Source organism: Dendrobates tinctorius, unplaced genomic scaffold, assembly GCF_039654945.1.
Source record: "Dendrobates tinctorius isolate UK_male_01 unplaced genomic scaffold, ASM3965494v1 ptg000156l, whole genome shotgun sequence".
Classification (NCBI taxonomy): Eukaryota; Metazoa; Chordata; class Amphibia; order Anura; family Dendrobatidae; genus Dendrobates; species Dendrobates tinctorius.
The window spans coordinates 24,457,966-24,474,544 of record NW_027361823.1 but is presented as its reverse complement, the minus strand read 5'-3'; the positions used below and the strand labels follow the sequence as shown (position 1 = coordinate 24,474,544).

The 16,579-nt window shown below is 41.0% G+C and overlaps 1 protein-coding gene across 1 annotated transcript in view; it reads left to right on the top strand.

Moving 5' to 3' along the window:
• The window catches only part of ANK3 (ankyrin 3), an 891,037-nt gene that overhangs the window by 168,288 nt on the left and 706,170 nt on the right, over positions 1-16,579 (top strand). Inside the window, exon 2 of the mRNA XM_073548271.1 lies at positions 6,500-6,538. Within this exon, the coding sequence (XP_073404372.1) occupies positions 6,500-6,538 (39 nt within the window). The remainder of the gene's footprint in view (positions 1-6,499; positions 6,539-16,579) is intronic.

Genomic DNA, 16,579 nt, shown 5'->3' with positions numbered 1-16,579 from the left:
ATTATTTGGTTAGCGGGTGCCGGGGTTTGCGGATAGCGAAGGAGAGTGAGCCAAACTGTTAGAGCGCATGTCAGCATGGTGAGAGTAATTTAGAAGGCAAAAGAAATTTAGTACATTTAAACACAGCATTTAGTCGTACCTTCTGATCACTTCAGGCTCATTTCAGGCATTATTTCAGATTTTATCCTTAGAAGACATCCTTGGAATGACAGACAGACCGATCACTCTGTTTGTAATGACTCTATACAATATATGAGTTTCACTTTTTGTATTAAAGAGCTTAAATAAATTAACTTTTTGATGATATTCTAATTTTGTGAGAAGCATCTGTATTATCTGAGCAAGACCAAGTTACCCGAGCATGGTTGGATAATACGTTATCCGAGCACATTCGCTCATCACTAATTGCTATGACAGCATGGAATATGTTGAAGACTTCCATGCATGTCATTGCAAAGCTCCCTTGAAATTCAGCCTGTATTGGGGGTTTCAAAGGAGACCATTATTTTTACTATATATAGCAATAGTACGTAAAAAAAAGTTTTAAAAAATGTGAAAAAAAAGTAAAAAACATAAATGTTCAAATTATACTCCTTTTTCCCCATTAAAAATAAAGATAGTTAAAAATTATAAATACACTTATGACATCACTGCATTCCAAAAAGTCTGGTCTGTCAAAATATAAAGGTAATGAACCTGATTGGTAAATACAATAAACAAAAAAATCAGAAATGCCAAAATTGCGATTTTTTTTATTTTTTTTATTTATTTATTTATTTTTTTTTTTTTTTGGTCGCTGCAATACCACAAAAAATGTTGTAACAAGTTATTAAAATGTCATATCTATCCCAAGATGGTATTAATAAAAACCATGTCTCACCCCGCAAAGTAAAATCCATTACTCAGCTCCATCGAATGAAAAAAGGAAATGTTACAGGTGTTGAAAAAAGGCGATACAATCAAAAATAGTTTTTTTTTCAAAGTTCTGATTTTTTTTTTCACCAGTATAATGATAAAATAACTGGACACATATGGTATTGTCATAAACATACTGATGAGGAGAATCATATTGCAAAATCATTTTTACCAGACATGATGTATGCCTTAAAACCAATTCCCAAAAAAACAATGTCAGAATTGCATTTTTTGTTTTCACTTGGATTTTTTTCTCTCATTTTAAAAAACAAGCCCTCACATGTCTATATGAACAGAAAAATAAAAAACAAAAAAATGGAAATTGTCTGCGTCGGGAAGAGGTTGTGTTGAAAACAATTTGGTGAGTGAACCCTTGAGATGCAGGAACAGTGGTAGAGAAAACAGACAAGCCTCTAGAAAACATGGTCTGAAAAGGAGATTAAGCCCAAGGTGAAGAGTCTGTGAGTGGGGGAAAATAGACGCCTGACAAGTGACGTGAACTACAGTAAGTACCGTTGAGATTTTGTGCAGCGACTGTCAAGAAACAGAGGACTGGGGGAGAGCATTGTTTAAATTGTTCATTTTTCATTTCATTCTGTTTGGTCAGCAACGATCAAGAATAATCCCCAAATGGAGTGTTGTTACTGTACCATTAAGCATCCTGTGCACTTTTCATGCCACTGTATTTACAGACTTTCAATGTTAATCATATATCAATGCATAAATCTATATTTAAGGGGAACCACTACATCTTCCAACGTTGCAGATCATCTTTTCATAATTTGTAGTATATGCGATGATGGTTGCTGACAAGCTATGTATGGGGTTCTCTGCATGGTTATACCATGATTTTGTTATAAAAATCACAGAATGGTAGAATTGGAAGGGACCCCCTGCTCAATGCAGAATTCACTAAACCATCTCAGACAGATGTCTGTCCAGCATCTGTTTGAACACTTCCATTGAAGGAGAACTCACAACCTCTTGTGGCAGCCTGTTCCATTCATTGATCACTCTCAATATCAAAATGTTTTTTCTAATATTTAGTCTGTATCTTTTCCTTTTCAGTTTCATGCCATTGCTTCTCGTGTTTCCATGTAAAAATAAGAAAAATCCTTCTACAGTGTTTCATCCCTTCAGATATTCATTGACAGCTATTAAGTCTCATCTTAGCCTTCTTTTTTGCAAGCTAAATATTCCCAGATCCTTTAACCATTCCTCATAGGACATACTTTGCAGTCCGCTCACCATCCTGGTAGCTCTTCTCTCTTCTCTGAACTTACTCCAGTTTTTTATGTGTTTGTAAAATGTGGTGCCCAGAACTGAGCGCAGTATTCCAGATGAGGCCTGAGCAAGGAAGAGTAGGGGGATAATTACTCTAGACTTTATGCTTTTCTTAATACATCTCAGAACTGTGTTTGCCATTTTTGCTGCTGCATCACAGTGTTGACTCACGTGCAGTTTTTGATCTATTTGTATACCCAAGTCTTTTTCACACGTGATGTTGCTTAGTTCTAATCCTCATTCTGTAGATGTCCTTTTCATTTTTTTTGCCCAGATGTAGAATCTTACATTTCTCCCTGTTAAATACCATTCTGTTAGTCATTGCCTGTTGTTCAAGCTTAATAATAATAATAATAATAATACATTTTATTTCTATAGCGCCGACATATTCTGCAGCACTTTACATTTCAGAGGGGATTTGTACAGACAATAGACATTACAGCATAACAATAATCACATAGACTATAACAAATACGAAGAGGAATGAGGGCCCTGCTCGCAAGCTTACAGTCTATGAGGAAAGAGGTAGACACGAAAGGCGGGTGGTAACAGTTGCCCTGATTGTATGGACCAGCCGTAATGTTAAGTGTGTAACAGTACAGGCACCGAGGGTTAATGGATGCATAAAGCATGAGGGAACATGATGCGGGGAACCTGGTTATGGTACAACTTTTGGCTGTGCCACACAGGGATAGATTAGGTTAATGTGTTGAGGCGATAGGCCAGTCTGAATAAATGCATTTTCAGGGCACACTTAAAATTGTGGGGATTGGGGACTAATCGTATGGACCTGGGAAGTGCATTACAAAGAATTGGCGCAGCACGTGTAAAGTCTTGGAGACGGGAGTGGGAGGTTCTGATTATTGAGGATGCTAACCTCAGGTCATCAGCAGAACGGAGGGCGCGGGTAGGGTGGTATACTGAAACAAGGGTGGAGATGTAGGGTGGTGCTGAACCATGGAGGGCTTTGTAGGTGAGGGTAATAAGTTTATACTGAATTCTGGAGTGGATGGGTAGCCAGTGTAATGACTGGCACAAGGTAGAGGCATCGGTGTAACGATTGGTGAGGAATATGATCCTGGCTGCAGCATTCAAGACAGATTGGAGAGGGGAGAGTTTGGTAAGAGGGAGACCGATTAGAAGAGAGTTACAATAGTCGAGACGAGAATGAATAAAAGAAGAGCGAGCCAGTGAACGGATGTGGGGGGCAAAGGAAAGCTCGGAGTCAAGTATGACCCCAAGACAGCGGGCATGTTGCTGGGGAGTAATAGTGGAACCACACACAGAAATTGCAATGTCGGGTATAGGTACATTAGTAGAGGGAGGAAACACAAGGAGTTCAGTCTTTGACAGGTTCAGTTTCAGATATAGTGAGGACATGATGTTAGACACAGCGTTTAGACAATCGCCGGTGTTTCCTAGATCTAGATCCTTCTGAATCCTTTCTTTGTCTTCTCTAGTGTTCGCTTTCCCTCCTAGCTTTGCATCTTCTGCAAATTTGATCAGTTTACCTTCAGTTCCCTTATCTAGATCATTTATAAAAATGTTGATCAACATTGGGGCCGAGCCACAAGTTGGAAGGTATGCTACTGTCAATACTCATTTTCATGCCTTGGTTTGGGGTGACTTGCTGCTTCGTGGTCGGTTCTTGTGTCTTCTGAGCTATTGCTCTTTTTTATATATTTGGTTTATTTTTAAAACATTTTCTGAAGTTTTAATCTCTGATCCAAGGTTGTATTGAGCTTTGGGTTTTTTCACTAATTGATTTATTTTACAATTTTGCAGGTCTACATTGTTAAATCTTGGCTACACTTTGCAAACACATTTAATTACTTTACATTTACTTAGATTATGCCTATATCAAATGAATGGTCAGCAATGCCAGAACAGCAATACAATCATACAGTGAAAGAAGGATTTTCAGCTATACATTTGGCTCTGTGTGATTGTACTGTGGGACTCTATGAATCAATATTGTTTGCATTTTCAAAATACTGATGCAAAAGATAAAAGTCTGATAAAAACAGAATATACAGAAGTAAATTAAATGTAAGTAAGAATATAAACTGAAATCGGTTCTATGAAGTTTCTATAATTTCCTTCTTGTAAATAAGTTGGATATTAAGAGTTTAATCCAGAATGGAAACTCAATAGACTGAAGTCTCGCTGATATACAGGTGGGTCTGAAGCAAATAATCAGTTGGCTATTCAGAAGCTTAGTAGTTAACGTCATCATAGAACTCAGGAGTTAAAGGGGTGGTCTGAAACTAATATTGATTTCAATCCCAAATATCTATGTATTGTAATGATCTAATCTCTTTTCTAATACACTTTAATTAAAAAGTCCCTACCGTTCCCTCTCTACATTCTCTAACTGCTTTATTTTTATTTATTTTTACCTACTTCCATTTTGATGACATTTTGTGTGAGAAAACCCAATGCATGCTGAGATATTCAAAGTTGATATCATCAGGAGCAGAGGTTGCTGTCACTCCTGCAGCCTGAAAAGAAGCATTATCAGTGACATCCATTTCGGTTACGACATACTCAATATGAGCTCCTTGTCATTGTGCAATATTGTTCCCAGTGCACAGTGACAGTGAAATCCCTCACCGGCTCTAATGAGATGTGACTGGCGGCAAGGGAGTGCACTGTCAGTGCACATTGTAAGGAGAGAACCAGGAAGGCAAACCAGGCACCAGCCCCACCCATGAATGTGACATCTGTTTCATGGGTGGGGCTAGGCTCTGCTTGACTTACTGATTTTGGAACCAGTTTTGATATAACATGTAAGGTGGGCCATGCTACTGGAGGAAATCAATTCTTCAACAATGATGATAAAAAGGTTTTTTATTCACAATTTGTTTCAATGCTGTATCCAGTGAAAAAAATAGTTTAGAAATTGAGGGCATGTTCCAGCTCCAATTAAAAGTTTGTACAATTTGTATTTGACAAAGAACATCTGTGTTGCATTCGAAACGCGTTGCTCTATGTCATCTTTTGCATACTCAACCCTCCCCTGCATCAGATTTCAACCTCCAATGCATCTTGTTGCATGGTGATAGTCTTGAGACTTATTACTTTTTAATCCATGTTTTTTTTCACATTAATAAATACAAATTTTTAATTGGAGCTGGAACATATCCTCAATTTCTCTGCTGGTCAGGACGCACTTCCGCACTCCACGTCTGGAATCGCAGCAGGTGAGCTGGCATAATAACGTAGTTAGCAAGGCCAAAAAAAGATATTTGTCCATCCAGTTCAGCCTATATTCCGTCATAATAAATCCCCAGATCTACGTCCTTCTAAATAACCTAATAACTGTAAGATACAATATTGTTACACTCTAGGAAGACATCCAGGACTCTCTTGAACCCCTCGACTGAGTTCGCCATCACCTTCTCAGGCAAGGAAATCCATATTCTCACTGCCCTAACAGTAAAGAATCCTCTTCTATGTTGACGGAAAAACCTTCTCTTCTCCAGACGCAGAGAATGCCCCCTTGTGACCGTCACCTACCTTGGTATAAACAGATCCTCGGAGAGATATTTGTATTGTCCCCTTATATGCTTATACATGGTTATTAGGTCGCCCCTCTATCGTCTTTTTTCTAGACTGAATAATCCTAATTTTGCTAATCTCTCTGGTTATTGTAGTTCCCCCATCCCCTTTATTAATTTTGTCGCCCTCCTTTGTACTCACTCTAGTTCCATTATATCCTTCATGAGTACCGGTGTCCAAAACTGTACACAGTACTCCATGTGCGGTCTAAAGAGAGATTTGAACAGAGGCAGTATAATGCTCTCATCATGTGGATCCAGCCCTCTTTTAATGTACCCCATGATCCCGTTTGCCTTGGCAGCCGCTGCCTGACACTGGCTGCTCCAGGTAAGTTTATCATTAACTAGGATCCACTAACCTCTTTTTTCTTAAAAAACTTGTTTTTGGGGTGTATTTATTTTTGAATCAACTCATTTAAGTAAAACTGAAGATTTTGTAATGAAAGTTATTATTAGAAGTTATGTTAATATTATTAACCTTGCTCTCATGTTATCGGTTAAAAAATGTTCTATGAAATTTAGTTTTGTCGAAATTTTGGAAATTGTTCTTGTATTCAGTGACATTTTGACTAAAATCTTACTTTTCAAAGGAGTTATACTCATTTATACTGAGTGCTATACATAGCACATTGTAGTGGTTTAAAAATGTTATTTTCTTCTGTAGTAGCCGATAATTTCTGAGATTATTTCCATAAGTGTAAATTCAAATTTTAACAAAATAAACCTTTTCGTCTTTTTAGATTGACAGACGGTTATCTTCACCTCGGAGTTCGTCTAAGGTAGGACATACCAAGTAACTACAAAGTACAATATTAGCATGTGTGTGTATTCTATTTTCCCAATGTAGTGATTGAAAAACCTTATCACTAGGGGCATAGCTATGAAAAGAACTGGATGGATATTTATTCTGTCTGCTGGGTGTGGTGCACCAACAAGTCACTGTGCCTTGGCCAGAGTTTTAAGATCAAACGTGACAACTTTCTTTAAAATCTTGATAGACTTCTTGAAAAAGGTGATAAGACCGAGACTCCTGGGTTTTGCAGAAAACTCCCAGTAAGCAGTGCTGTCTAACGGTTTTCTGTATGTGGTGATGGCATGCTTCTTTATCAGACTGATGGAGGTGCAGCTCTGCAAAAAAAATCTGATTTTCTCACATGAACACGTCAAAAAGTTGCCTAGTATGATTTAGATAAATGGTGAGTAGCAAACTGAATCATTTCCTGAAGTGAAGTGTGACAGTCACTGGCAAAGGGTATGAGGGGAGATACGTGTCTCTGCGCATACTGTGGTCAATGAGGTAAAAACCAGGATGTTTTTGCCTCCAGCGCATTACATGCTGAGAGGGTTAATTTAAGGTTATACATTGGCTGGTTTTAAGTGAGAGCCCATAGAGTGGGAGGGATGATGCTCACCATAACCCCTCCTACATAGCCAACGTTATGTGTACTAGCAGGAACTGCGGTGATGTCACGATCATGTGATTATCACTTGGTCCTGGTTAAATACCTGGACCTGAGAGACAGTCTGTGTGTGGTATATTGGGAGAGGAAGCCCTCCTGTGTAGCTCCAGGAGGAGCAGAGAACATTGCCAGGCATCTGCAGGACAAACTTTGTCTACCTGAGGAAGCAGCTAAGCGTGGCAACCCCTCACAGAAGTAAAACCTAGTCAATACTTTTGCATTTAAAGGGAACCTTTAGCTGATTCATGATGCTTGAACTATGGGTAACGCGAATCAAAGATTAGATCCTGCCATACAAACATCCTTACTGCATTTCATAGAAAAACAAAGTTAAAAAAGAGGCCAGGGGCAATGTGACTAGTCCATGCGGCCGATCTCCACCATCTTCTCCCTGCCCACTCAGCTAGACTGACTGAGACTGACGCTTTCTCCATATGTGGGTAAAGTTATAGAACACTCCCTGATGAAGCCGGTTTATCTCAGCGACACAGGTGGAGCCTATTATGCCCACATGGACTTCTTCTTGGAACCTTATTTTTGGTAGAACCGAAATTAACAAACTATCTAACTAGGAAGTCACATGGGCTTAGAAATGTTATTTCGGATCAAACAATTGAGTCGAGAACTACTAGCTACTATCCAGCTACTAGGTAAGGCAAATACTTAAAGGGTTTGACCAGGATTAGGACAAAAATCTGTTATCACGCTATGTGACTGCAGACTGTAGAATCATGACAACATGCAGTGTGATATTCCAGGTGCAAGCCGGTGGTCACGTGACCGCATGTATGCAATTTGCATACTTTTCTTCACTTGCTGACTACGTGTGTGGTTTCTCTAAATAGAAGTGAATTGAGAGAAGCCGGATGCGTCTAGTTAGTGTCAGGAACACCGCACTGCACTTGCTCATTGAGCCAGTGCGCATGTCCTGAGTACAAAAACAGTGCTCAAAGATACCTGTGGAGCGGTACAGCAGTGGTGAAGATGCGTGCTTCAGACTATCAGGACCTGAAAACGTGACTCCTAGAAAGGTAACTACGGGACAAATTACCAAGGGTCATAGACAGAAACCAGATCAAGCTGGGGTCAAAGCACGAGATAGCAGGACAATACCAAAGTTCAGAGCGAATAGTCAGGACGTAGCAATAGATCAGAAAACCAGAACGGGCAAAGGACGGTACAATAGGGACAAACGGAGTAACAATAGCCAAGCCAGGAGGTCAGAACCAGAGAAGACAATAGTACCAAAGCGAGAGACGGAGTTCAGAGTGAGGGAACAGACCGGGTCATACACGGGAATCAAACAAGCAATGCAGTATCCACGCACACCAGGGGGGTCAGACACACAGCCAGAATAGCAATATAGCTGACAGGGAATCCTAGTCTGGAGTGAGTATAACTACCCCTCCCAGATCCAAAGAGAGGCCGGCAAAAGTTACCCCTGTGAGAACAGGACATTAACCATGTCCTAACAATGACAGTTACTATGTGACTGTAAGTATAAAAATGGCAGTTCCCTCTCGCACCGAGGATACTGGAGAATCATGACAATGTGCACACTGAATGTTGCCATGATTTGGCAGTCTGCAGTCATGATGAGTGACTGCAGATTTATGCCCCGTGGCTGGACAACTTCTTTAAAGAATTCCGTCATGTTACAAATCATGTCTAATATAGTTTGTGGGGAAAAAAGCCAATATGACGTGTATTTTAAAGGGTTCTCCTGGGACTAAACTATTGTTGACCTATCAATAATATAGCGGTGTGGATCCGACAGTGTGAGACTAGGATGCCAAGGGCCCATCAGTATCCAACTACAGGGCCCTATTTTTCAACTACATGCAAATGTGAAATTATCCTCAATCACAAATTTATACAACAATGAACTGGGTAGATTGATAAATGAATAAGATGCCACCTGGATCTGTACATAGTGATTCAAGTGTATTGTGCCCTGTACTGTTCATATAAGAGGCTGGTGGCCCACCAGAGGATTCTCCTGTTCTCCATTGGGCTAGTCCAAGCCTGCTTGGCACTTCCACCGCTCAGCTGATACCTGCTCTGGAGTACTCTCATTTCTAGCCTGTCTAACCCAAGGTTTTCATATTTTTCCTCTACTGGTGTCAGGAGCCAGCGATTACTTTGACTCCAACTTCAACTTAGGGGCCCATGCAGTGAAGTCCAGATCCCGTTTTGGGGATGAAAGGGTGAACCCCTGGGAGTTCTTGGATCCTGATATGTGGAGTATCCTGAAAATGTTTGGGAAGCCCTCCTCTTCAGTTAATGGTTTTCTTCCGCTTTTATCTAGTAATAAATGACTCGTACATACTGCCTTGTGGAAGAAAAAAGACACGTAAAGATTGACTATTATATATATTGTTGATTGTTCTGGTTGTCAATATGATATACCTCCTGAAAAAATATGCAAATCCTTATGGAAATATTTCATCAGAATGTCTACGGGCAGAAAATTACAACGTGTGCCATGTGGTATTCGCAGTGATAAGGCGTACAGGAAGCACAGGACAAATTTAAACATTTCATATTAAGTTTCAGTGGACCTAGAGAAGTTGCATCCTGTAACGTAAGCACTGAGAGAGCTCATAAATCAGCTTTGCTTCCACGATGAAACAAGACGACTGAAGAAGTTCTCAAACTTAGAAAAATATTTTGTACTGTGCAATGTAGTAATAAAATAAAATTTAAATAAGAGCACTGATAAAGTAAAAATTACTTTCCTGATACTAGCTGGGAATGAGCATTCTTATGGATATTCTAATAGGGCATATGGACAGAGGCTGCCTTGATGAGATATACTGTACCATTTAAAAATACTAATCACAGTTCCCTTTTGCACTTTGACTCTTGTCTAACACTTAAAAGTTTTGTCCAGTCTTAAGCTACAAGTCTGCAGTCACTCTCTATGACTTCAGACTTGTGAATCCTCACATTGCGCGCAGTGTGCACACTGTGCGGATTCTCCGATGCCGGCAGGAGTGGCAGGTATGTGGCCGCAAGTATACATGCATGTCATGTGCCGACTAGATGGATGGGGCCTTGCTCAATGTAAGTGTATGGAACAAGGCCAGATACAGTGTAGTCGTACTATGACTGGAAGTGTGCAAATCGCTTCCGGCACCAGAAAATCCTCACAGCACGCAGTGTGCGCTGTGTGAGGATTCACAAATTGGTAAGTGCGTACTCAGCAGATATGTGGGTGCTGGCCGGACTGGAGCATTCCAAATCCTCAATAAGATAATCAGCTGCACTCTCAGTAGATTGGAATAGTGTTTGTTTCTATTTTAACATGAAGTCATAATTCACCACACCATTGAAAATCCAAAACAAGCAATGATGGGTAAAGCGATAGATAAGCAATGGGTTACATTTCAACCCAGCCTGGGTCTTTTTCAAAAATTGCTATGTGCAGTTATGTAAGGTACATGAAATAGTAGAGTACTGTGCATTCACCACAATAGTATGGCTTCCCAAGGGGGAGCGTATGGCAGGGCGCAAGAAAGGATCAGATGTAAATCGGAAAATAAGCTGATCAGAATGATTCCCAAGCTGTTTAGTTGGTTGTGTGCCTCTTATCTCTGCCAGTTGTAGCTTTTCTCAGTTTGGTATGTATTTGCTCCGTGCTTTGAGTTCTGGTATTTTGATCTTTGTTGACTGACCTTGGATTTGCCTTTGACCATCCATTTGCCTAGCTCCTATGTCTTGATCCGCTACCTTCTTGGAATTCTGACCCTGGACTGTGACCTAACTACACCTTTGCCTCACCCCTCTGTTTGATGTAGCCTGCTGGTTTTGACCTTAGACTCCTTGACTTCTTCACCTCAAGGTGTCTCCATAAGTAGTGACTAGCATCTCAGCACATAGGAAGTGACCTGTCAGAAAAGGGCATCAGGTTGCGAAAACGCCCCCAGGGATCTGCGTCGGGACGAGTCATAGCGTAGTCCCTGGGCAGCTTTTCAAGGTATCTTTTTTATTGTAATCCTGCCTGTAATGATAATGAGACTGCTTAAAAATCATCTGTACAGAACAGTAAGTATGAGTCGAGTATAGGGCTTATTGGCCATTGATAAAAAATGGCAAAATTACAGATTTTATTTCATGGAAACAGTGGTTTGGAACATTGAAAAATAATATAATCTAAAATGTTTAAACGAACATGTAAATCTGACATTTTCTGATGGCACATTCCCTTTAAAGGGGTTATCTCCTCAGAGACTGCCTTCTACAAAGCTGATTTTTTTTGGGGGGTGAGGAGCTATAGCTAGCCAGAATTTCCCCTGATGAATGCCAGACCTTGGTAATCCTTTTACTGATTTGTCATGTCTAACCATAGTCAGGGTAATGAGCAGAGGCAGAAAATGACCATATATTACCCCTTTCTAGATCGCCTCAAAGCCAAAGTCAACCGGGCAGGACATGAGCGTTCCTATGGATGAATCCAACATGATCCATATAAATGACTGACCATATTAGTGGTGAGCACATCAATTTAGGATGCACATTACCTGATCTGACAATTAAGAACAATTGGTCTGAGATTCTTCAGAGATCATGCTTCTCCATGTGTGGGAGATGGAGTGCTGACTGCCAGTTACTGTGAAATCACATTTGTGCCTGACTGATCACAAAGAAGTCTCCAAGGCCAAATCAGAACATATGATATGAAATAGACCGAGGAACTTTGATAACCAAAAGCTATCAATACATGTCCTTTTAGGTTTTTATCATGACAGGATTGCTCAGATTACCAAAAATATAAGCTGACAGCCACACACATCCTTGGATGTTTGTCAGCGCAAAAAAAAATAAAATAAATATATATATATATATATATATATATATATATATGTGTGTGTGCAGCCCAAGATGTAAGGGGGGCCATTTCCATCTCCAAGGCAGGTGGAAATGTGCATTATAATGAGCTATTGGTACATATACAGTGGGTGCGGAAAGTAATCAGACCCCTTTAAATTTTTCACTCTTACCATTTGGTAATTTCAAAAAGTTCATTTTTTTCTCATTAATGTACACCCTGCACCCCATCTTGACTGAACACAACAGAAATGTAGACATTTTTGCAAACTCATTATAAAAGAAATACTGAAATTTCACATGGTCATAAGTATTCAGACCCTTTGCTCAGTACTGAGTAGAAGCACCCTTTTGAGCTAGTACAGCCACGAGTCTTCTTGGGAATGATGCAACAAGTTTTTCACACAATTTGGGGATCCTCTGCCATTCTTCCTTGCAGATCTTCTCCAGTTCCATCAGGTTGGATGATGAACGTTGGTGGACAGCCATTTTCAGGTCTCTTCAGAAATTCTCAATAGGTTAGGGCTCTGGCTTGGCCAGTCAAGAATGGTCACAGAGTTGTTCTGAAGACAGTCTCTATATAGTATAATGCAACCCCCCCATAGGCAGACTCTATATAGTATAATGCAGACACACATAGGCAGACTCTATATAGTATAGTACAGACCCCCATAGGCAGGCTCTATAGTATAAGGCATCCCCCCATAGGCAAACTCTATATAGTAAAATGCACCCCCATAGGCAAACTCTATATAGTATATTGCATCCCCCATAGGCAGACTCTGTATAGTATAATGCAGCCCCCCATAGGCAAACTCTATATAGTATAATGCACCCCCATAGGCAAACAATATATAGTATTTTGCATCCCCCCATAGGCAGACTCTATATAGTATAATGCAGCCTTCCATAGGCAAACTCTATATAGTATAATGCAGCCCCCCCATAGGCAGGCTCTACATAGTATAGTACAGCCCCCATATGCAGACTCTATAGCATAATGCAGCCCCCCTTAGGCAAACTATATAGTATAATGCAGCCCCCACAGGCAGACTCTATATAGTATAATGCAGACCCCAATAAACAAACGCTATATAGTATAATGCAGCCCCCCATTGGCAGACTCTATAGTATAATGCAGCCCCCATAGGGAAACTATATTGTATAATGCTTCCTCCATAGGCAGACTCTATAGAGTGTAATGCAGCCCCCCATAGGAAAACTGTATATAGTATAATGCAACCTATAGGCAGACTCTCTATAGTATGGTACAGTCCCCCATAGGCAGGCTCTATAGTATAATGCAACCCCCATAGGCAAACTCTATATAGTATAATGCAGCCCCCCATAGGCAGACTCTATATAGTTTAATGCATCCCCATAGGCAAACTCTATATAGTATAATGCAGCCCGCCATAGGCAGACTCTATATAGTATTGTACAGCCCAACTTAGGCAGACTCTATAGTATAATGCAGCCCCCCATATGCAAGCTATATAGTATAATGCAGCCACCCATAGGCAGACCCTATATAGTATAATGCAGCGCCCCATAGGCAGACTCTATATAGTATAGTACAGCCCCCCATAGGCAGACTCTATAGTATAATGCAGCCCCCCATAGGCAAACTCTATATAGTATAATGCAGCCCCCCATAGGCAGACTCTATATAGTATAATGCAACCCCATAGGCAGACTTTATATAGTATAATGCAGCCCTCCCATAGGCAGACTCTATATAGTATAGTACAGCCCCTCATAGGCAGACTCTATAGTATAATGCAGCCCCCATAGGCAAACTCTATATAGTGTAATGCAGCCCCCCATAGGCAGACTCTTTATAGTTTAATGCAGCCCCCTATAGGCAAACTCTATATAGTATAATGCAGCCCCCCATAGGCAGACTCTGCATAGTATAATGCAACCCCCATAGGCAGACTCTGTGTAATATAAAGCACCTCCAAAAAAAATAAATGCATCCAATACTCACCTATCATCCTGGTTTCTCCACTGCTTTGATCTCCAGCACATATCCGGACAGTTAGTGTCATGGTCACGTGTGTCAGGACGCAGATGTTTCCGCAAGGCGGACCCATAACACACGTGACCCTGGATACACCACCTCCAGTGGGGCGCATTTAAATAATAAAACGTGCAGGTGTATACGCCGCCTCCACCTGGCGAATATAGGTATTACACGTTATACATACAATAATCAAATAATAAAGGGGGAACCTGGGAAACTTTAACAATGGTGGGCCCTGCGATAGGGAATGGGGACATGGAGACCTCCTAAGCTCCCCTGAGCCAGTGTCCCTGCACTCCTTACATTCCCTAAACAGGCTCCGCACCTGTCGCCGCACGCGTACCTTAACGCCCTTGCTCACCCTGACCCTAAACCCTCACTAGGGAATAGGTCGGTGCGGAAACTAATCCCAGCACTGCACTAATAACACACATGAGGAAAGAGACAATACAGGGGAAACACCACTTAGCTTTGCTCTGTTGCGTGCGCTCCTAGCAACAGAGCCCTCCACCTGAGTGCATCTTCTCCTCCACCTGGATCCATCACCATAGCAGGATCCTTCACCTTAGTGCAGCCTTGGAGCGGAGTCCAACACCAGTTGCAGCTGCTTAGTACCAGAGTCCCAAGGAAGTGTTCAGCTTCTGCCACGAAGTCAAGCATGCTTGAGTCCAGCTCAGCGGCCAAGTCCCACATGGTGAGTGCCACTCTCCTTAGTAGCCACTCCACCAGACCATGCAGACACTTCCCGCTGACTCCATCACTGCGACCCCACCACGCCATGCCAGCCCTTCGTCCAGACACCATAGCTGCAACACGTCCCCCCTGGCTAAGCTGCGCAGGACTCCTCACCAGCTCCATCCTTCCTCCAGGCTCTCCAAAAACAGAGTGAACACAAACTCACAATACCACAGGCATTGATTGCACACCCCTAGCACACCTTTATAGGGTGTACACCTGATACCTAATTAAGTGCACAAAAACCCAAAGTGCAATACCACAACCACCACCGGGGACAGTCAAAACACCTTTGAACTTAACCAAAGTAAAAAAAGTTCACTTTGTGCTTTTAATACCGCCAGATCCAACACTGGATCATGACAGTTAGCACCGAGTAGTGACGTCATGATCCGTCAGTGTCTGCATCAGGGACGTAAACATTAATAGGATTACATTCCTATTAAGGGAATAGAAGAATCCAGGATATCTATAAACAGAAAGATAGTGAGGAAACACTTAGCTAACCTAAATGAATTCAAGTCTCCAGGTCCAGATGAATTACACCCCAGAGTACTGAAGGAGATAGCAGAAGAAATTTTTGAACCCCTCTCCATAATCTTTAAAAATTCTTGGAGAACAGGAGAAGTCCCAGAAGACTGGAGAAGAGCAAATGTTGTTCCTATCTTCAAAAAGGGGAAGAAGGTGGACCCAGGCAACTATAGGCTGGTGAGTCTGACTTCTATACCAGGAAAGATCTTTGAACAAATTATTAAACAACATGTATGTCAATACCTGGATAAGAATGAAGTGATTAAACAGAGTCAGCATGGGTTTGTAACTAATAAGTCATGTCAGACTAACTTAATTTCCTTCTATGACGGTATCACTGATTGGGTGGATCAAGGAAATGCTGTAGATATAGTATATCTTGACTTCAGCAAAGCATTTGACAAAGTCTCTCATACAATCCTTATTGAAAAAATGACTAAGTATGGAATGGACAAGGCAACTGTTAGGTGGATTCATAATTGGCTTAGTGATCGGACCCAAAGAGTGGTCGTAAATGGCTGCACATCCAGTTGGAAGAATGTCTCAAGTGGGGTACCACAGGGCTCTGTCCTGGGCCCTGTATTGTTCAACATCTTTATCAACGATTTAGATGAAGGAATTGAGGGTAAACTGATTAAATTTGCTGATGACACAAAGCTAGGAGGGATAGCTAATACTAGAGAAGAGAGAGAGAGGATTCAAAAAGATTTAAATAAACTGGAGAAGTGGGCAGCAACTAACAGAATGGTTTTTAACAGGGAGAAATGCAAAGTACTACATCTGGGCAATAAAAATGAAAAAAGCATATATAGAATGGGAGGAATAGGGCTAAGTGACAGCACATGTGAAAAAGACTTGTGTATACTAATAGATCACAGACTGAATATGAGTCAACAGTGTGATGCAGTAGCAAAAAAGGCAAATGCAATTCTAGGATGTATTAACAGAAGCATACAGTCTAGATCACGTGAAGTCATTATTTCCCTCTACTCCTCTTTGGTCAGACCTCATCTGGAATATTGTGTCCAGTTTTGGGCACCACATTTTAAAAAAGACATCAACAAACTGGAGCAAGTTCAGAAAAGAGCGACCAGAATGGTGACCGGTCTGCAAACCCTGTCTTATGAGGAAAGGTTGCAGGATTTGGGAATGTTTAGTTTACAAAAGAGAAGACTTAGAGGAGACTTAATAGCTGTCTACAAATACCTAAAGGGCTGTCACATTGTAGAAGGATCAAC